The sequence below is a fragment of the Polypterus senegalus genome, chromosome 4 (genome assembly GCF_016835505.1).
Source record: "Polypterus senegalus isolate Bchr_013 chromosome 4, ASM1683550v1, whole genome shotgun sequence".
NCBI classification, from domain to species: Eukaryota; Metazoa; Chordata; class Cladistia; order Polypteriformes; family Polypteridae; genus Polypterus; species Polypterus senegalus.
Genome location: NC_053157.1, coordinates 236,189,381 through 236,210,994, shown reverse-complemented (window position 1 = coordinate 236,210,994; position 21,614 = coordinate 236,189,381). Strand labels below are relative to the sequence as shown.

The window sequence follows — 21,614 nt, the reverse complement described above, 5'->3', positions numbered from 1 at the left end:
TAAATGAAGCCGTGGACATCGCACGAGAGAGCACAAGCACAGCTGAGAACCTTCGATGTACTCTGAGCGGCTCACGTGAACTGACTGTGAACGCAGTACGCAGACAACAAGCAGGAGCTCCAAAGAGCGCTGAACAAAAAACGTATTACGCCATTGAGAAGGCAGCAAAAGAATATGAAGCGAGTGACGCATACAAGCATATTCATAAGTGCAGCTACTGCGGAAACAAAGCACACGGTGTAAACCGTAAGTTTAAATGAAGTTCATAGACAGGCTGCCACTGGCATTTGTCATGCCTAAGACGAATACGATATTCACGAGATACAAGTTTACTGAGAAGACGCAGGGTATAAACGAGACTTTTGATCACTTTGTAACAGAGTTAAAATTGCTGTAATGGAGTGAAAATTGCTAGTGAAGGACTGTGCTTATGCAAACGAATAGGAAAGCAGGGTGTAAAGCTTAAGTTTAAATGAAGTTCATAGACACGCTGCCGCTGGCGTTTGTCATGCCTATGATGAATACGATATTCACGAGATAGATCGCACGAGATAGCACAAGCACAACTGAGAAGTTATATATATATATGTGTGTGTGTGTGTGTGTGTGTGTGTATATATATATATATTTATGTGTGTGTGTGTGTGTGTATATATATATATATATATATATATATATATATATATATATATATATATATATATATATATATATATATATATATATATATATATATATATACAGGCACACACACATACAGTGAGGTCCATAAATATTTGGACAGAGACCACTTTTTTCTAATTTTGGTTCTCTACATCACCACAATGAATTTGAAATGAAACTTGGAATTTGTCCAATTACTTCTGAGCCCCTGAAATGTTCAAAAATTACTTTAGTTGCCTCAAATTTTTGTTTAATCGTTTTGTTCAACCTACTGAATTAAAGCTGAAAGTCTGCACTTCAACTGGAGTTGTTTCATTTCAAATTCATTGTGGTAATGTAGAGAACCAAAATGAGAAAAGAGTTGTCTCCGTCCAAATATTTATGGACCTCGCTGTATATATTTGCAGCTGGAGATCCACAAAGGGAGATACAATTATTCACGCATCATAAAGTAGTTTTTATTCCTGAACTTTCAGCCCCTGCCAGGGGCCTTCATCAGAGGGTAATGATTAGAGTTACAAGAATCAAAGGCAATATATAGCAAAAGTAGCAGGGTGGTGAAGGCTGGGCGTCGGGGGTTTGGTCAGTGTTGGGGTTAGGAGGGTGTTGGTTGTAAAGTCTTGTTTATTATGAATAAGTTCTTCTTAAGTTTGCATATGCTGGGTTTATGTCCAAGTGTCTGTTGATGGCGTCCTCATTTGATAGCCAAGATTCGGCCAGCTCTCTGGCACTTTAAATCTTCCTTGTGCGTTGTCCCAGTTAAATGTGTGTCCTGTTGATTTAGCGTGCGTATAGATCAGTGATCGGGAGTCCCTTCTTCTGATGTCATTGCGATGCTCCTGTATACGTGTTGCGATTCTTTTTGACGTTTGTCTTGCGTATACCGCTGGGCATGAACTGCACTGAATGCTCTAAACTGCGTTTCGTGTCTCTGCTGCCCATTTCTTGTTTTTTGCCACAGGTTGTTCGAAGGCTTGTGTGCTGTTCTGATGCCCGATTTGGACAGGATGCGCGCTGCACCTTCTGACACTCCGTGGTGATAAGGAAGTGCCAGGTGAGATTTGGGGTCTGGTTCGAGTCGATTGTATGCTGAGTTCTCTGGCGTCTCCTGTGTAGGTATTGTTTAATGAATGTCTTTGAGTATCCGCTTGAAGTGAAAAGATGGAAAAGCGTCTTTCGTTCGTTTTTGTCTCCTTCGTATTACAATTCTTCTGAATAGAGTTTTAACACAGCTCCGTTTATGAGATACGGGGTGGTTGCTGGCGAAGTGTAATATCTTGTCTGCATAGCATTCCTTACAGTAGACCCTTGTGATCAGGGTGGTGTCGTTACTTCTTTCAATGGAGATGTCCACAAAGTTGATGTGTTGGTTCATTTCTTTTTCCATTGTGAATTGCATTGCAGGGAATATTGTGTTAATGTGTTGTGTAGAAATCGTTCAGCTGGTCGTTTTTTAACATGACAAATGTGTCGTCTACGTAGCGAATCCACATTTTGGGTGTGAACTGAGATAGAGCCACGTTTTCAAATCACTGCGTTACCAGTTCCGCTAGGAGTCCTGATAACGGCGATCCCATTGGCATGCCTTCTTTTTGATCGTAGTATTTTCTGTTGAAATGAAAGTGAGTTTTTCACGGAGACTCTCTGACGACCTCATTACGTAATTCTGTCACTTTTATTTTTAAAGGGAGCCCTGCTTCTCAGGTCACATGGCTGTGCAGTGAGGTGTCCGATTGCCCCCCGCATCCCCCCACCCCCCCAGGCCTGGCTCCTAAATGTGAAAAGGGAAGCGAGGAAGCAGACACTTGTGGAAAGGGAAGAGTTTCCCACGCAGAACATGGCTTCAAACGAAGAGGACGTCGTGGATGAAAAACTGGCACACATTAAGCAAGAGGACTGTGAGTGGGGGGCACCAGAGGGTGTGCCTGTCAAGCTGGAGACTTGTGAGGGAAGAGTTTCATCCTTTAAAGAGGAGGATTGCAAGGGGGAGACGGTTGAAGTTAAAGTTGAGCAGTTTGAAGATTTCTCGGCTAGTCTTGGACTTCTAAACCATGAAAGTGTGGATTTTGCCAAGGAAGGCATCGGTGACGAATCCCACCCCAGTTTACAGCCCTGGGTCACCAATACGGGACAAGTGGCCACCGAGCAGAATGCTATGGACGTGAAATCGGAGTTGGAAGAGGAAATCGCACAAGGAAATGGGAGAGAGGAAGAGCAGAGGTCATCCAGGGATGGTGGAACAGGTAAGTAATGTGGTTAAATGTCAAAGAAGGTAACATTTATAACAGGGGTGTCCAACTCCGGTCCTGGACTGCACCCTTTCCTGATCAGCCAGAAGTTTTCACTGCTAATTAACTCCTTTTCCCTTCATTTTAATAGCCCTAAATTGTCCTCTGAATCGATTTGTTTCTTCATTAAATGACAGCCAAACAGAAATGAGATGTGAAACGAGCTGACAGATTGACCCGCTAAACTGGAACGTCAAACTCCAGCCACTTTCACTCCAACCAGTTTCGTAATGAGAAGCCGATTCTCACTGTTAATTAAAGCCGTTATTGAATATCATAACTTGTTGCTGCTCTCGTTCTGCCACAGCAGACTGTTGAGTTTCTGTGTTTTTTGGTTTTCTAAGACCACCGTCAAGATGTTTTGGTGACCTCAGCAGCCCAACGTGACCAAGACCTTCACCTTTCTTTATTTTCAGGTGAGCTGGTCGTATGGCGGCTTCTCATTATTGTCTCCTTTACTTCCCCTCTCCTTGTTCTTGGTACTATCCCTTCACGGGGACACAGTTGGAAATATTTTAAGGGTTAAAACGTGAGGACGTTTTTCTTCACACAGAGAACCCACAGAGACATGGGGTAAGTGACCAAGGAGTGTGGTGACAGTAGGACTTTAGGGGCACCTCATTATTGTTTGGCTGCTCATTAAGGAATAGAGAAACAACACAGGGGGTCTGAATCACGTCAATTAAAACGAGTTAATGAGCAGCACAAAACGGCTCGGTTAATTAAGGAGATGGTGAGAATGAAAACCTGCAGCCATTGCGGCCCACCAGGACCAGAGTTGGACACCCCTGCTCTTATAGTGCCTACAATCCTGATTATCTTCCTTCTCCTTATAAATCTGTACAACCCCACTGTTCCTCCACTCCTCTTCCATTCTCTCCTGTTCATGGATCTTATAAATTCGATCCCACCACGTATCTACTCCCTGTATCCTCCTAAACCCCCGCCACTCTTCTGCTGGTGTTCCATCCGGTCCTGTGGACTTTCCATTTATCCTTCTTTTTAGTATCACCTATACCTCCCCTCTCCTTGTTCTTGGTACTGTCCCTTCATGGGGATACAGTTGGAAATATTTTAAGGGTTAAAACATGAGGACGTTTTTCTTCACACAGAGACATGGGGTAAGTGACCAAGGAGTGTGGTGACAGAAGGACTTTAGGGGCTCCTCATTATTGTTTGGCTGCTCATTAAAGAATAGAGAAACAACTAAGGAGGTCTGAATCACGTCAAATAAAATGAGTTAATGAGCAGCACAAAACGACTCGCTAATTAAGGAGATGGTGACGATGAAAACCTGCAGCCACTGCGGCCCACCAGGACCAGAGTCCGACACCGCTGAACTAAAGGGGGTCTGAGTTACTTCAATTAAAACGGAGGCAAACCAAGTGAATCGGCAACAAAAAAAGGCTCACTAATTAACACTAGAATTACCAGAGCCTACGAAAAAACTTGTAGATCCGTCCCACCTTAAATTGCTTCGCACCTCTCCATCAGCGTCTTTTGTCCTTTAAATGTGTTGATAAACAGCAAGCAGCCTGCTATCACATCCCCCCTACCGGTGCACAGTTTTCTCAGCTCAAGTCTGTTTATCTGCGTGTCAGTTGCTTGGAGTTGTATAGAGTGAGAGGTCAAGCAAAATGACATCTTTTATAAATATTATATCGTTATTTGGAACACTTGCATTTCATGTGTGTTCCGTGTCTACAACCACCTATGAACGGTAAACACATCGTTAAAACAGAAATGTTTTTCATGTTTAGTAATAATTGACTAAATGTAGACATGAAGTTTATAATGTGTGAAGCCTGAAGTGCAAATATCAAAGAAACACTTTCACAAAAGCTACAAATATAACAGAACAAGTGCGCTTTTATTCAAAAATATAACCGCAGAAAAATAACCCGAATTAGGGTGCGACATTGACACACATTTACTACGACAGCTTCGGTGGTGCAACGGTATCAACTGTTGACTGGTAATCGAAACTTCACGGGTATGATCCCGGAGGAGTCCGTTTTGCTGCTCGTATTCTTTCTATTTTATAAAGGAGTTGACGGTCGACTCCGTGACTACAAGGTGCTCGGCTGCTGTGCCTGCAAAACGAGTCCAAATCCACCGTGTCATTACTTATTTAAGAAGGGAATGGCATTAAAGTTCATGCGTGTGGAAAGGCAGGCGTCCCAATACGTTTGGTAACAGAGTTGTATCGGCACAAATCCTTCATGCCAAGTGTCAGGCCCGGCGGTGGAGGGAGAGCTGAGGATTTGGACTCGTGGTGCAGGCACCTGAGCACCTTGTAATCACGGAGTCGGCCGTCAACTCCTCCTGTATGCCAAAGTATTCGAGAGTCAAATGTGAGGCCATCGGTCCGACAGCTAAAGCGGAGTCATGCAATAATCCCAAGTACACCAGCAACTCTACAACAGAAAGGCTGAAAAAGAAAAGAAGCGAGACGTCAAGTCAAAGTCCAGACCGCCACTGTGGTGGAGAGAGCTGTGCAGACACGAATGGCCGCAAACTGCAACGGACCGAAGTAACGGGGCAAAGAAGAGCGGGTGGAAATTGAGAGAGAGAGAGACTGGTAAAGTCCGGCAGAAGACGAGGACTTCAAGTCGGTGCTGCTGCTAGAGGTGCTTCTACCGGCTACTGAATCATAGGGTGTGCTTAGTTTAACACCACTCGATTCTCCATTCTGGCTTCATTTTTTGTTAAATAAGTAAAGACACGGTGGAATCTGCTGTGCGTCATTTGCCCCCATTTTAAAAAAAAAAAATTAGGACCTGGTAAGAGACAGGTATTCATTTTATTACAATGTCTGGATACAACTCTGTTGTCAAAAGTATTGGGACACCTGCCTGCCTGCCTTTCCACTCACATGAACTTTAATGCCATCCCATAGACTTTAATAAGGAGTCGGCCCACCCTTGGCAGCTCTTCTTCCCACAAGTGTGTTGATGGGAGTTGGTGACCAGGAGAGCCTTTGTGAGCTCAGGCACTGACGTTGGCTCGCTCGCCGTCTCCCAGAGGTGTTTTGTCAGGTTGAGGTCAGGGGCCTCTGTGTTCCTCCACACCAAACCCGCTCCTCCATTTCTTTACAGCCATTGCTTTGCCCACTGGTGTGTGTGTGCCCAGTCGTGTTGCCATCCCCAAACTGAAATTGTTCAAAATGGCTTTGTAGGCTGAAGCATTAAGAGTTCCTTTCATTGATACTAAGGGTGCCCACACCATAATCCAAAAACTTTCCCCTTGGCACAATGCGGTCAGGCGAGTCCCGTTCTCCAGTCCAGACTCGCCCATCGGATTGCGTGAATCGTCACTCCACGTCTGCCCTGCTCTCGAGTCCAGTGCCGTCTGGTGGGCTTTACTCCTCTGCAATCCGAAGCTTTGCATTGCACTTGGTGATGTCAGGCTCGGCCGTGGAGACCCAGTCATTCCATGAAGCTCTCAATGCTGCATTGTTCTTGAGCTTTTGGAGGTCTGTAGCTATCGACTCTGCAGAAAATTGGCGACTTATACTCACCTCAGCATGCGCTGTCCTCGCTCTGTGGCCTACCACTTTGTGGCTTTTCTTTATGCTGCCTCCCCAGCACACCACCGCGTAGAAGAGGACGCTCGCCACAACCATCTGATAGAACATCTGCAGTATCTTAGTGCAGATGTTGAAGGACGCCAACCTTCTAAGGAAATATAGTCGGCTCTGTCCTCTCTTGCACAGAGCAGCACCACTGCCTCTGTCCAAGTGTTGCCTTCCCCAAACTGAAATTGTCCAAAGTGGCTTTGTATGCTGAAGCATTCAGAGTTCCTTTCACAGAAGCTAAGGGTGCCCACACCATAATCCCCCACCAAATTTTCCACTTGGCACAATGTGGTCAGGCGAGTCTCGTTCTCCAGTCCAGACTCGTCCCTCAGATTGCGTGATTCGTCACTCCACGTCTGCCCTGCTCTCGAGTCCAGTGTCGTCTGGTGGGCTTTACTCCTCTGCCATCTGACGCTTTGCATTGCACTTGGTGATGTCAGGCTTGGCTGCAGCTGCTTGGCCGTGGAGACTCTGCAGAAAGTTGGTGACTTCTGCCCACCTCCGCATGCGCTGTCCCGTCTCTGTGTCCTTCCACTTCACGGCTGAGTTGCTGTTGTTCCCAATTGCTTCCACTGACAGTTGAATATTTAGTAGGGAGGACATTTCACAAATGGACTTGCTGCACAGGTGGCATCCTCTCACGGTACCAACTTAAATTCACTGAACTCCTGAGAGCGGCCCGTTCTGTCACAAATGTTGGTAGAAGCCAGCAGTCTGCATGCCGAGGGGCTTGATGTGATACCCCTGTGGCCATGGAAGGGATTGAAACACCGGAATTCAATGATTCGGACGGGAGGTCCCAGTACTTTTCACAATATAGTGTATAAACGTTTATTACCAAACTGCTGGTTTAGACATGTGGTGATGTCAGTTCCGCCCTGAAACTGCTGGCCTGGACCTGCGGTGACGTATGGCCCTCTGGCTCTGGAGGTCGATACATCTCGGTCCTGTTAAAGATTCGAATAGCATAGAAATGACAGGAACAGCAAGAAAACGTGGCTTAGTAAGAGAAGTGAAGGGACAATAGTGACTACGGGACATGAGGGAGCTTGAGCTTGAGTCGGGCATGAAGCCTCACTTCACCAGCTCCACTTTTCTCAGATCCTGCCCATCCATTTCCTTAACTTTGGAGTTGTCGGCAGCTTGTAAATACGGCAGCCATCCACCTGAGAATAAATTGCAGAGCACACTGGCGCACACATCCACATTTAGTCACACCTGGCAATTGTAGAGATGTTGATTGACACGCAGGACGCACTTTTGACGTATGAGGGGGAAGATGGATAAAGTTGAACAGATGCCAGGAGTGGAACCTCAGCATGAGGTGACAACACCAACCAGTGTGCTGCCCGACTCTTTTTGTCATTTCTCTGTTGAAAACATTTAACTAAGCTGATTTGTTTTTACAGATTTCCCGGAGAACTGCAGCGTCTCCCCAGCTTTATTTGCCGAGACATCTCTTCAGGACAAGGCGGCGAAGATGAAGAAATCAACAAGACGATCAGAAAATGTGACCTCGGCCTCTTTGAAGTGTAGTTCTCTAAATGGTGTCAAACTAGTACAGAGAGAAGCTAGTAGCACTGATCAGAAACAGAAATATAATACGAATGAAGAGAACAGAAAATGCAGAAAAATGTTCAAAAACACTCCGGACGGCAGAGATCACACATTGATTCATACGAGCCAGAAGCCCTATGCCTGTTCTGAGTGTGGCAAATGGTTCCCTTACAGCAGCTTGCTTAATAAACACATGAGAATTCACACTAAAGAGAAACCTTATTGTTGCTCGGACTGTGGGAAAGGATTCTCGCAAGTAAGCCATCTTCAGACCCACAGAAGGATCCACACTGGAGAGAAGCCATATTGCTGTTCTGAATGTGGGAAGCGGTTCTCAGTACTGAGCCATCTTCAGAGGCACGCAAAGATCCACTACACTGGAGAGAAATCTTATGGCTGTTTGGAATGTGGCAAAGTATTCAGTGACAGCAGCGCCCTTGAGACGCATACAGAAATTCATAACGGAGAGAAGCCGTATTCCTGTTCTGAGTGTGGCATACTGTACTCCAACTATAACAGTCTTTCTGAACACAAAAGAATTCACATTAGAGAGAAACTTTACAGTTGTTCTGAATGTGGCAAACAGTTCCATTACTGCAGCGGCCTTAACAGACACATGAGAATTCACACTGACGAGAAACCTTATTGTTGTTCTGAATGTGGAAAAGCTTTCTCGCAAGTAATCCATCTTCAGACCCACAGAAGGATCCACACTGGGGAGAAACCTTATTGCTGCTCTGAATGTGGGAAAGGATTCTCACAAATAAGCAGTCTTCATAGGCACACAAGAATCCACACCGGAGAGAAGCCATACTGCTGTTCAGAATGTGGCAAACGATTCATTGACAATAGTGCTCTTTACCGTCACGCGCAAATTCATACTGGGAAGATCAAATTAAGAAAAAAAAAGAAAAGAAATTCTAGGCTTGTCTAGATGCCCTATTAATGACCATAATTCCATATGCAATATTAGGGACAAGGCAAGTACTGCGCAGAGTCCTGGCAACCAACTTAAGAGAATAAAAATGTCAGCAGTGCAGCAATCACTCGAGGAAAAACAGCCACGCTTCAGGACTCGAGAATGGGGTTCACTTTTTTACTGAATGTAAGGAAACTAAATCATCATTGAGAAATTATTCCCCAAGAGAAACAATTTTGCTGTTCTTAATGTGCCAAATGATTCCCAGTCCTATGCCATCTTTAGAGGAATACACACTGGAGAGAAACCTTAGGGCTGTTCTGAAAGTGGCAAAGTATTCTCTGATATCGGTGAACAGAAATTAAACTGGAGATGACCATATTTCTGTTCTGAATGTGGCAAACAGTTCCATTAATACAGCTTGCCTAACATGATTATTCACACTGAAGAGAAGCTGTATTGTTATTCTGAATGTGGGAAAGGATTCTCAATAGTAAGCCATCTACAGATGCCACAGAAGGATTCACAGTACAAGTACTACGCAGAGCCCTGGCAGCAAATCTAAGAGAATAATAGCAAAAGCCATGCAAAAATCGCCACAAGAGTGAGTCCTGGAATGTAAGGAAGCAAAACCATTGTTGAGAAATTAATCCCCGAGGGAAACCCAATTGCTGTTTTGAATGTGGGAAACGATTACCACAATTAATAAGTCTTCAGAGGTATACAAGAAATCCCAATGGAGAGTAGCCATACTGCATTTTTGAATGTGGCAAGCGATACTCTAACAGTGGCACAAGTTCATAGTGGAGAGAAGCCGTCTTCTTCTACATTCATCAGTTACGGAATTCTTCAAGTATCCCAAAGAAACACACATTTGGAGAGAAACCTCATTGTTGTTCTAAAACTAGCAAACAATTTTCTGACAGTAGAACTGTTCAAATCACACACAAATTAAAACTGGAGATAAAGACCACCTTAAAGTGAACGTTAGAGGGGAAGAAGGAGAAAGACTCCAAATGTCACTCACCTAACCACTCAGGTTCTGATGAGTATCTTCACGGCGTGGACTTTGCTGCATAAGACTGGATGAGGGGGGAGAAAAGCTTGAAACTGCCTGTATATTGACTTTGGAACACCCTGACTTACCATCCATCCATTATCCAACCCGATATATCCTAATTACAGGGTCACGGGGGGTCTGCTGGAGCCAATCCCAGGCAACACAGGGCCCAAGGCAGGAAACAAACCCTGGGCAAGGCGCCAGCCCACGCACACACCATGGACACACTAGGGCCAATTTAGAATCACCAATGCACCTAACCTGCTTGTCTTTTGGATTGTGGGAGGAAACCCACCCAGACACGGGGAGAACATGCAAACTCCACGCAGGGAGGACCCGGGAAGCGAACCACAGGTCTCCTTACTGCGAGGCAGCAGCGCCACCGTGCCGCCCTTCTTTGTACCAACACATTTCAATTAGAAAATGAGATCATCTGTCACATCTGGCTTTATATTTTGCTCTCTGGTAATAGTTTACATATAAAAAGTCTTGCTTCTTTTAACCAGATATTTACTTATGACTTTTAATATGTTTAACTAATTTGAGGTTTTACATAATGTCTAATGGCATAAGGGGTGTTTCTGGAATATACCATTTATCTGTATGCTGATTGGTGTAAATTAAAACATATTGAAACTTGTTATGTAAATAACCCTAAATGAAAAGACTCTGCTCTGTCAGATTTCTTCAGTCTGTCATGTTGCATTAAAAGCAGCACATGGGACCCCACCATGTTGGAGTTTCATTTTTTATGGTGGCTCAGGACTCTTCTTTATTTATTGAGTATGTTCACAACTGTTTGGTTCCCTCGTCTCACCACAGTCCTCTTACCTGAATCAGATGTGAGTTAGGTGATCTCGCTCCGAGGCTGGTTTGCCACAGAATAATAAACCTGCCTGCCTCATATCATCTTTTTGGACGGGAGTTTGTTAATTGGTGGACGGGCGTGATGATGGAGGTCAAGTCAGATGACTGAATAAGTCGAGAACTCTTGGTGAGTGTGTTTTTTAAGAATCGTTTATTGTTTTGAGGACTTCACTGCTGTAGTCTATTATAATAGAAAGTGGGGCTTTGAAACGTTAAGAGAGGTAATATACTATATGTGATCGTACAAGATGAGTCGTGCCGAGTAACCTGACCATGCTAAAGACCCAGTTAGGCTCGGGTTTCAGTGGCAGGGCAATTGTGAAAAGTCCATTGTTTTAGAAAGGAAAACATTGGAATGCTTTTTTCTACTTTCCTCTGAGATGCTGTACTTCGCCTTCATCTTTTATCTTGGAGCTGCTGCAGTCCACTGTCATCTCAAGGACTTGGATCTCATTCTGATTGGGACTGCTGCAGTCTGCATTTACTTGAATTCGTACTTTTTCCTCACCATTTGTAAAGATTCTTTCCAAAATGTAAGTTCTCTTTCTGCTTTGCATTTACATTTTCAAAGAATGGGGCAGTGTTATTTTGAATCATTTTTATATTCCACAGTATTGCTGTTATAATAAATCCTCCAATAATACAGGAGACATAATAAAATTAACTAAAAGGTGACAAGTAACGCATTCACCGCGACGACCAATAGTTGGGTCATCCAAGTCAGTCGGGTGTGTGTTTGTCCTGATCAGTGCGGTAAGAAAGTTTGTTTAAAGTTAAACATGTCAGCAAGTCTCCAGTTGCTTTTGGCTGAGCTTTTAGAGGAGTTAGCTGGTTCTTCTGGGGAGTTTGTTTCTATCCATTTCTTTTCATGTGATGATTTAATTCTCAGTAAATAGACAGTGGTGTCTTAATTTATAGAGAGAATGAAAACAACACAATGAGAAACATGGCTCATGTAAAGACTTCAGATATAGAATACCTGAAGGAAAAATATAAATAAATACTGAGTGGGCTTAATAGTGTTGGATAGTTTAAGTGACCATGAGAATATTATGCAGTGCGTGAGTGGGATTTCTGTGACTGAAGTGAATTAGAAGAAGATTAAGTGAGTCTGAGAATATTGTGTGTTAAAGACCCTGTGTAAAAATATGTGGTGCCATTTGAATTGATTAAGTAATTGCTGTAATTGTGTGGGGCGGAGTGGTGGCTCTGAGGCTAAGGATCTGCTCTGGTATCCCGAAGGTTGCCGGTTCAAATCCCCATCACTGCTGGGCCCTTGAGCAAGATCCTAAACCTGTAATTGCTCCAGGGGCGATGTACAATGGCTGACCCCAAGGGGTATGCGAAAACTAACAAATTCCTAATACAAGAAATTGTATAAGGTGAAATAAAGAACGAAAAAAAAAACACAAAACTTATGAACGTGTGTGCTGTTTGTTTGAATACAAATGAGCTGTGAAAGGCACTATATAATAATAGATAGATAGAATTTGGTATAGTAGGCAGGATTGCATAGATAGATGTGAAATGAACTATATAATAGATGGATGTGAAATGAACCATATAATAGATAGATGTGAAAGGCACTATGTAATAATAGATAGAATTTGGTATAGTAGGCAGGATTGCATAGATAGATGTGAAATGCACTATATAATGATAGCTAGATGTGAAAGGCCCTATATCATAATAGATAGATAGATGTGAAAGGCACTATATGATAAATAGATGTGAAATGAACTATATAATAATAGAATTTGTTATAGTAGGTAGGATTGCATAGATAGATGTGAAAGGCACTATATGATAAATAGATGTGAAATGCACTATATAATAATAGATAGAATTTGGTATAGTAGGCAGGATTGCATCGATAGATGGATGTGAAATGCACTATATAATGATAGATAGATGTGAACGGTGCTGTATAAAGACAGATAGATGTGAAATGAGCTTTATAATAGATAGATGTGAAAGGCACTATATAATAATAGAAAATAGCTAGATAGAATTTGGTATAGTAGGCAGGATTCTATAGATGGATGTGAAATGCACTATATAATGATGGATAGATAGATGTGAAAGGTGCTGTATAAAGATAGATAGATAGATAGATAGATAGATGTGAAATTAACTATATAATAAATAGATGTGAAATGCACTATATAATAATAGATAGAATTTGGTATAGTAGGCAGGATTGCATAGATAGATGGATGTGAAATGCACTATATAATGATGGATAGATTGATGTGAAAGGTGCTATATAAAGATAGATAGATAGATAGATAGATGTGAAAGGCATTATATAATAATAGAAAGATAGAATTTGGTATAGTAGGCAGGATTGCACAGACGGACAGAATTTAATGTTAGTATAGTAGGCAGGATTAGATAGATACAATACAATATAATTTATTTTTGTATTGCCCCAAATCACTCAAGAAGTGCTGCAGTGGGCTTTAACAGGCCCTGCCTCTTGACAGCCCCCCAGCCTTGACTCTCTAAAAAGACAAGGAAAACCCTTGAAGGGGAAAAAATGGAAGAAACCTTAGGAAAGGCAGTTCAGAGAGAGACCCCTTTCCAGGAAGGTTGGGTGTGCAGTGGGTGTCAAAATAAAGGGGGTCAATACAATACAATACAATACACAGAACAAATCCTCAATACAGTATACAAATAAAAATTTTAGAAGTATGCAGCAGAATTTAACAGTAGATGATATCAGATAATATAGATAGATATCCATCCATTATCCAACCCACTATATCCTAACTATGGGGTCCCAGGGGTCTGCTGGAGCCAATCCCAGCCAGCACAGGGTGCAAGGCAGGAAACAAACCTGGGCAGGGTGCCAACCCCAGGGCAGGGTGTGCACAAACACACACACATTCACACACAAACACACACACATTCACACACAAACACACACACATTCACACAAGGGTCAATTTAGGATCGCAAATGCACCTAACCTGCATGTCCTTGGACTGTGGGAGGAAACCCACTCAGACACGAGGAGAACATGCAGACTCCATGCAGGGAGGACCCGGGAAGCGAACCCAGGGCTCTTTAATGGAAGGCAGCACCGCTACCCACTGTGCCACTGTGCTGCCCGGATATATAGATAGTGGCCACTAGGAGGATGTAACTGAGCCCCAAGCACATGGCAGAACTACACAGCAACTAGTCCTGGGTTCCAGTCAGTCCTTTATATTAAACAGAACACATTTACACAGCATATTCTTCTTTCTCTTTTTCTTCCACTCCTCTCCAGTGAGCTTTGTCTCTTCCTTCTGACACTGACACCCAAGGTAAAGTTGAGGGTTATCTTTTAAAAGTAAACAGGGAGTACATCTGGTGCCCAAGTTACCATCTCTGGGAAGCACTTCTGGGTCAGATAGAACCACCCTGGAACAGGGTATTCGTATTCTGATCGCTCCTCCTGTCAGCCCCCACAGGACCCAACAGAGTAACCCTAGGTGAATGTGTCATTGTGATATTTCCCTTTACTTACCCTTTACTTGTTTTCTTCAGGAATGAGGGTACTCGTAGAGTTTATCATGTTGGTCTACTGTCACACTATAAGATTAACACACACATACAGTAGATTGAGTGACACATACACACAGACCCTAACCACAAAAGTCCCGTATGAAAGATGTATCCACATGCATGTTATTCCCACACAAGTACCGTATGAATAACAAAAGCACAGTCCACTTTCCCCTTGTATTCCAAGAGACTTACTTATCATAGGCACAAACAGTGTGCGATGTCTTAGATATATCTCAGACCTAAATATTATCTTTCGTCTCCAAGAATATTTTCAAACATACAAAGGCTCCACATCCCTGGCTAGAGACCATTTATCAACCATTGAATGTCTAACTTTAATGCACTGTTCATTATTGGACAGAACTCTTTGTCCTTGGCTCGATAAACTTCGCAGATTGGATCATATGGTACTGCTCCAGATGCTCGTAATAAAAAAAAAAAACCTTATCTCAATCACTCTTGATATGCAGACAATGTATAGAATGTAAAAAGCAATAAAGTATTACCAATAATACCAGTAGTGATAAGCATAAAAGAAAATGTGACTAGCACAGTCTGGATATATATACTGGGTGGTCCAGATCGTCTGCAGTGAGATTCCAGTTCAGCGCAAAGATGATTCTTCATGTCGTCAGTTCACACACTTCTCGATGCACAGGGATTTTTTGGGTGATTTTCTCTGTAAAAAACTTAATAAGTTATAGCATAATGAAAATTGTATAATTAGATCTGGACCACCCTACAGTCTTTAGAAAAAAGCTTACAAAAAGTTAACAATGTCAAACATGAATGTCCCGGGAGGCTTGTGATCTTAGCACTCAAAGTTGCCAAAATCAGCAATACAGCTTGTGGCGTCTCCTGAATTCCAGCTCTGTTCAAACAGATGTTACTGTGACTGATGCTGGTACAATTTAGAAACACAGAATGCTTTGATATTAAACTGCCCATGCAAGTGTCCTATATTTAAGTTCTTCTTGTTTGGCTTGTGCAAAATACAATGAAAATAGAGCCAAAAATATGAAAATTTTGCACACCACAAACAGGGACCAAAACTTCTGTGCTGCCTTGTTTCTTCACCCAGCTTGTCCATCCACTATGCACCCACTGTGTAACATCTCCCTTTCTGATTATCCATTATTCTGGCCTCCCAGCCAGGTAAGGGAAAAGGGTCTATATCTATCTATTTATCTATCTATCTATGCGATCCTGCCTACTCTACTAAATTTTATCTATCTGTCTATCTATCTATGCGATCCTGCCTACTCTGCCAAATCTTTCTATCCATATGATCCTACCTACTCTACCAAATTCTATCTATCTATGCGATCCTGCCTACTATACCAAATTATATCTATCTACCTATCCTGCCTACTCTACCAAATTCTTTCTATCTATGCGATCCTGCCTACTATACCAAATTATATCTATCTATCATCTATCTATACGATCCTGCCTACTCTACCAAATTCTATCTATCTATACGATCCTGCCTACTATATCAAATTCTTTCTATTAATCCATCTATCTATGCAATCCTGCCTACTATACCAAATTCTCTCTATCTATCTATCCTGCCTACTCTACCAAATTATATCTATCTGTCTATCCATCTATCCTGCCTACTACACTACACTAAAATTAAACTCTACCTACCTACCCACTCCCTCCCCACCACCACATCTTTTTCTGTTCTTTTTTCTTTTTGTTTCTTTGTTTTTTTTTTTTATGTTTTTTTTCTCTGTGTAGATAAGAGAAAAAGTTAATTATACAACCAGGCAGCAGAACTGTCAGACAGGCCTTTAATCCATCAATGTAGGGACATCACAGTGCTTTGATTAGGTGGCGATGGTGCAGATCACACCACAGAAAATCAGAAAAAGAACAGAAGAGAGAGTATGGGTCAGTACGGGTTGTGGAGTCACCATGAATAGTAAAGATAATAAATTGAATATACAGAGTATCAGGATTAAATTAAAATGAAGTTATGAGAAAGCAATGTTTAAGTAGTGTGTTTTCAGCAGTGTTTTAAAGTGCTCCACCATATCAGCCTGCCAAATTTCTATTGTCAGGCTATTCCAGATTTTAGGTGACTAACAGCAGAAGGCCGCCTGCCTCACCACCTCTTTTAAGTTTTGTTCTTGGAATTCTAAGGAGACACTCATTTGAGGATCTGAGGTTATGATTTGGAATATAAGGTGTCAGACACTCTGATATATAAGATGGAGCAGATTATTTAAGGCTTTATAAACCATAAGCAGTATTTTAAAGTCAATCCTGAATGACACAGGCAACCAGTGTAGTGACATCAAAACTGGAGAAATGTGTTTGGATTTTCTTTTCCTAGTTAGGATTCTAGCCATTGCCGCCAGGATTTAATTCAGGGGGGTGCATAAAGAGATTTTTTTCTTTCTTCGCCCCCCCCGCAACAAAAACTTTTTTTGTATATGTATGTGCCCATTAAATACCTGCCAATACAGTCGCTATCTCTGAACAGTACAGAGCAGTCAGTTTTTGCATAGATAGATTAACCACTTAAGGCATGACCTAATTTTTAATTTTCTGACAAAAAATCATCGACTTTTTTTTGTTATCATATGATCACTGGAATATAGTTAAAAATGTTATTGATGTATTCAGTGGCATAGGTAGTGCTTTTTTCCTTAAGTTTTTAATGTAATTTTGTAAGCACTTACATACAGCTAGACCTCTTTTTACGCCGGTTAATAGTTCCGATTTCTGGAGAATAGTACACTTTAGAGAAAAATATTTCAAATAAAAATTGTAGACATTGATAAGTTCTACAACTTTTATGATAAATATTTTCTCTAAAGCGCACTGTTCTGTTTAGAGAGAGCACTTACGCGATCTTTGATTCCTAATATTCCTCTGTTTTGTGAAACACGTTGGTCGGCAAAGTATAAAAGTATCAGAATATTTTCTGAGAACTTTTTGGTAATTGTCCAAGCGCTAGAAAAGCTTACAGAGGACAGTGCGAACAAAAACACAAAGGTTAAGGCTCATTTGCTGTTCACTGCTATTACAACTCCAACTTACATTTTGACGCTTTTAGTAATTGCTACTTATTCGCTAAACTCGAACCTGTGTGCAATCAGTTGCAGCAAGTAAATATGAACATTAAAGATGTAACTGCTCATATAATTCAATTAATAGATGTGCTGCAATCCCATCGAGACAATGTTTCTGAAGAGTTTTCATTGATTTTCAAAAAAGCACAATCGATTTGTGAAGAATTAGACATTGAATTAAAACAGCCACGGTTAAATAAAAGGCAAGTTCACAGATCGAATTTACTTTCTGAAAACGCAGAAGAATATTTTAGGAGGTCCATTTTCATCCCTTATTTGGATTCTATAATATCTTCTACAAATTCGGTATTCTTTTACACAAGAGAAAGCATTTTCACTTTTACAACTTCACCCAAAAGAAATGAGTAAATTGGATAAATCATCATTTTAATAGTTCTGGAAGACATTAACAGTCTGTATGGTGATATTCTTCCAAACTTTATATCTGATGCTACCACATGGTATGAGATGTGGAAAAATAAAAACATTGCAAACGAAATTACCGATTGCATGAGTTTAATTGAAGAGGCTACGAAGTTTTATCCGGCTGTTTCCGAGGCACTCAAGATTGGCATGACACTTCCTGCAACAACCTGCAGTATTGAAAGATCTTTTAGCACATTACGGCGCATCAAAACTTGGAACCGATCTGCAATGAGTGACGATAGATTAAGTGGATTATGTATGCTTAGTGTACACAAAAAAAGAATAAATAATTGTCCAAAATTTATCGACAAAGTTGTAGACAAGTTTGGACAACAAAAAAGAAGGCTTGAGATGCTCTTTTAGAAACAAAGTGAATGATTGTTTATGTATAGTTGTAAAATGTAAACGTCTAATTGTAATTTAAAATTTAAAATAAAACTATTTTTTTGCGTTTTTTCTTATTATTGAAAGATTTATTTTTTTTCTCCATTTCCTTTTTTTTCAAAAGCTAGTTGGGTGCACGTGCACCTACTTGCACCCCCCTGCCGGCGCCCATGATTCTAGCAGCTGCATTCTGCACTCATAATAGATTTATGTGTTTTTCTGGGTGGTCCTGAGAGGAGTGCGTTACAGTAATCTAGTCGACTGAAAACAAACGCGTGAACTCCTTTCTCAGCATCTTTCAATGATATAAGAGGTCTAACTTTTGTTATGTTTCTTAAGTGAAAAAATGCTGTCCTAATGATCTGATTAATATGTGATTTAAAATTCAGATTACAGTCAACAGTTACCACTAAATTCTTTACCCCCATCTTGACTTTTAATCCTAATGCATCACGTTTATTTCTAATAACCTCATTAGATCCATTATTTCCAATCACTAAAATTTCAGTTTTTTCTTTATTTAGCTTGAGAAAGTTACTATTCATTCATTCTGAGACACAAGTCAGTCATTGTGTTAGTGAATCAATAGAGTCTGGGTCATCAGGTGCTATTGGTAAGTACAGCTGTGTGTCATCAGCATAGCTGTGGTAGCTCACGTTGTGCCCTGAGATAATCTGACCTAACAGAAGCACGTAGATCGAAAAGAGTAGCGAACCCAGGATAGAGCCTTTGTGGACCACCATATAGGATATCAGGGGTCTATGAGTTATAATTACCACAACTAACACATAATTTTCTACCTGCCAGGTAGGATTCAAACCAATTTAAGACATTACCAGATGGGCTTACCCACTGACTAAGGCGATTTCTAAGAAGACTTTACTTGAGTAAATTTCATTTAGGGCTACTTTAACTTTTAATTCACTACATTTCTAGAACATTAGAACCTTAGAACAATCACAACAAAAATATGGCCAGTCAGTCGACTCCACTTAATAAATCCATAGAGTGGTCCAGATCTAATTATGCAATTTTCATTACGCTATAACTTAAGTTTATTACATAGAAAATCACCCGAAAAATCCCGGACCATCGAGAAGTGTGCAAACTGACGACATGAAGATTCGTCTTCGCGCCAAACTGGAATCATCCCCGCATAAATCAAAGTCATCCAGACGATCTGGATCTGCATAATTAAATCTGGACCACCCTGTAAAAGAACATCAAGTCGAGTTTTGAAAGTCCCTAAAGTCCTACTCTCACCACACTCCTGGGTCACTTATTCTATGTCTCTGTGGTTCTCTTTGTGAAGAAAAACTTCAAGTAGAGGTTATGTAAAGGAGACACTCAAAAGAAGGACAAATGGAAAGTCCACAGGACCAGATGGAATACCAGCAGAATTGTGGGGGAGTTTAGGAAGAGACAGGGAGTAGAAACGTGGTGGGATTGAATGTAGAAGATCCATGATCAGGATAAAACAGCAGAAGAGTAGAGGAACAGTGGCATTGTACAATTTTATAAGGAAAAGGAAGATAATCAGGATTGTAGGCACTATAAGAGCAGGGGTGTCCAACTCTGGTCCCGGTGGACCTCAGTGGCTGCAGATTTTCATTCTCTCCAACTTCTTAATTAGTGAGCTGTTTTGTGCTGCTGATTCACTTGTTGTGCCTCCGTTTTAATTGATGTGACTCGGACCCCTCAGTTCAAAGTGTCCAACTGTAGTCCTGGTGGGCCGCAGGGGCTGCAGATTTCCATTCTAACCATTCTTCTTAATCAGTGAGCAGTTTTTGCTGCTGATTCACTTGTTTTGCCTCAATGTTAACTGACATGACTCAGACCCCCTTAGTTGTTCCTTTTCCCTTAATGAAAAGCAGCCACACGGCCAGCTCACCTGGAAATAAAGAAAGGTGAAGGTGTCGGTCGTGTTGGTCTGCTCAGGTCATCAAAACATCTTGACGGTGGTCTTGGAAAAAAACAGAAACTCAACAGGTCTGCTGTGTCAGAAGGAGAGCAGCAACAAGTCCTGATATTCAATAACAGCAAGAATGGGCTTCTCATTAAGAAACTGGTTTGATGTTCTGATTTAGCTGGTCATCTGTCAGCTTGTTTCACGTCTCATTTCTGTTTGGCTGACATTTAAAGAAGAAACAAATCGATTCAGAGGACTGAATCCTTAAAAACAGGGCTATGAAAATGGAATGTAAAAGGAGTTAATTAGCAGTAAAAACCGCTCACTGGTTAGGAAAAGGGTGAGAGTGAAAACCTGCAGCCACTGCGGCCCTCCAGGACCATAGTTGGACACCCCTGCTATTCAGGGATGAAGCTGATGTCACACACCATGAAAATGTGAGAAAGCATTACAGAGACAAGGTTTTAGGAAAGGGACCAGCATAGGGAAAGAGCAGTTTGGTGTCATGTCTGGATAACATGATAGAGCGCCACGTCAAGGGGTCTGGAGGTGCATGAGAGGAAAAGGAGGACACATGATATCCGATATGGTGTTCCACAAGGCTTTATCCTGGTCCGCTGCTCTTCTCGATCTACATGCTTCCGTTAGGTCAGATTATCTCAGGGCACAACGTGAGCTACCACAGCTATGCTGATGACACACAGCTGTACTTATCAATAGCACCTGATGACCCCAACTCTCTTGATTCACTAACACAATGTCTGACTTGTATCTCAGATTGGATGAATAGTAACTTTCTCAAGTTAAATAAAGAGAAAACTGAAATCTTAGTGATTAGCAATAATGGATACAATGAGGCTATTAGAAATAAACTGGATACATTAGGATTAAAAGTCAAGACGGAGGTAAAAAACTTAGGGGTAACTGTTGACTGTATTCTGAATTTTAAATCACATATTCATCAGACCACTAGGACAGCATTTTTTCACTTAAGAAACATAGCAAAAGTTAGACCTCTTATATCACTGAAAGATGCTGAGAAGTTAGTTCACGCGTTTGTTTTCAGTCGACTAGATTACTGTAACGCACTCCTCTCAGGACCACCCAAAAAAGACATAAATCGTTTGCAACGAGTGCAGAATGCAGCTGCTAGAATCCTAACTAGGAAAAGAAAATCCGAACACATTTCTCCAGTTTTAATGTCACTACACTGGTTGCCTGTGTCATTCAGGATTGACTTTAAAATTCTGCTTATGGTTTATAAAGCCTTAAATAATCTCGCCCCATCTTATATATCAGAGTGTCTGACACCTTATATTCCAA

The 21,614-nt window shown here is 41.5% G+C and overlaps 1 protein-coding gene across 1 annotated transcript in view; it reads left to right on the top strand.

Annotated features, from left to right (window-relative positions):
* Positions 1 to 10,222, top strand: part of LOC120528218 (zinc finger protein 665-like) — a 71,026-nt gene extending 60,804 nt beyond the window's left edge. Inside the window, exon 4 of the mRNA XM_039752319.1 lies at positions 8,279 to 10,222. Within this exon, the coding sequence (XP_039608253.1) occupies positions 8,279 to 9,019 (741 nt within the window). The 3' untranslated portion in view covers positions 9,020 to 10,222. The remainder of the gene's footprint in view (positions 1 to 8,278) is intronic.
* The last annotated feature ends 11,392 nt before the right edge of the window (positions 10,223 to 21,614 follow it).